A 718-nucleotide genomic window follows, 5' to 3' on the forward strand; every position below is an offset into this window, starting at 1 on the left:
TGGTAGGCTACTGTACTGTCAGTGATGGGGCAACAGTGGCTCTAGTGAGTATAAATACCAACACATTTTGCACATTTATCCATCAGACAGGAGAACTCAGACGAGGTGAGAAGAGTCACCAAGAGATTCAAAGAACAGAACAACTTCAACAAGTCAACATCTCTCCCATGATGAAGACCTTCACTCTTGCAGTTGCCGTGGCCATCATGCTCACCTGTATCCTGCTTCAGGAGAGCTCTGCCACATCTACTGAGGTAAGAACCTGATGTCAACTTGTTTCATTTGCTCATTGGCCACGAATGTCTCTCCAAAATACTGAGTTTTGTTTTCTTCATGAACAGGTTGTGGAGCTGGAGGAGCCAGTGAGCTATGACAATCCAGCTGCTGAATATCAGGAGACCTCAGTGGACTCAGACTCATGGAGGGTATGTTCAGGTCATTCAGTCAATTAAAGACAATTAACATGAGAGAAGAACCAGAGTGAGTGATGACATTGGAGATGACCATTTTCTCATTGCCTTTCACACAGATGCCGTACAGCAGGCAGAAGCGCGGCATTAAGTGTCGGTTCTGCTGCGGCTGCTGCACCCCCGGTGTCTGTGGACTGTGCTGCAGGTTCTGAAGATTAATGCTCCAACAGCCATGAAACATCCTGTTTTTTTGTTTTTTTTGAGAAACAATTAACACTATATTAAATGTGTGTTCAGTGATATGACTG

The 718-nt window shown here is 44.8% G+C and overlaps 1 protein-coding gene across 1 annotated transcript; it reads left to right on the forward strand.

Moving 5' to 3' along the window:
* LOC146972474 (hepcidin-like) lies at window positions 1–718 on the forward strand. The gene is made up of 3 exons (XM_085802760.1): window positions 1–254; window positions 342–425; window positions 530–718. Exons 1-3 carry the CDS (start codon window positions 168–170, stop codon window positions 620–622), a joined length of 264 nt encoding a protein of 87 aa, XP_085658886.1. The 5' UTR covers window positions 1–167; the 3' UTR covers window positions 623–718.

Source organism: Trachurus japonicus, chromosome 16, assembly GCF_045865225.1.
Source record: "Trachurus japonicus isolate A0001 chromosome 16, Traja_1.0".
NCBI classification, from domain to species: Eukaryota; Metazoa; Chordata; class Actinopteri; order Carangiformes; family Carangidae; genus Trachurus; species Trachurus japonicus.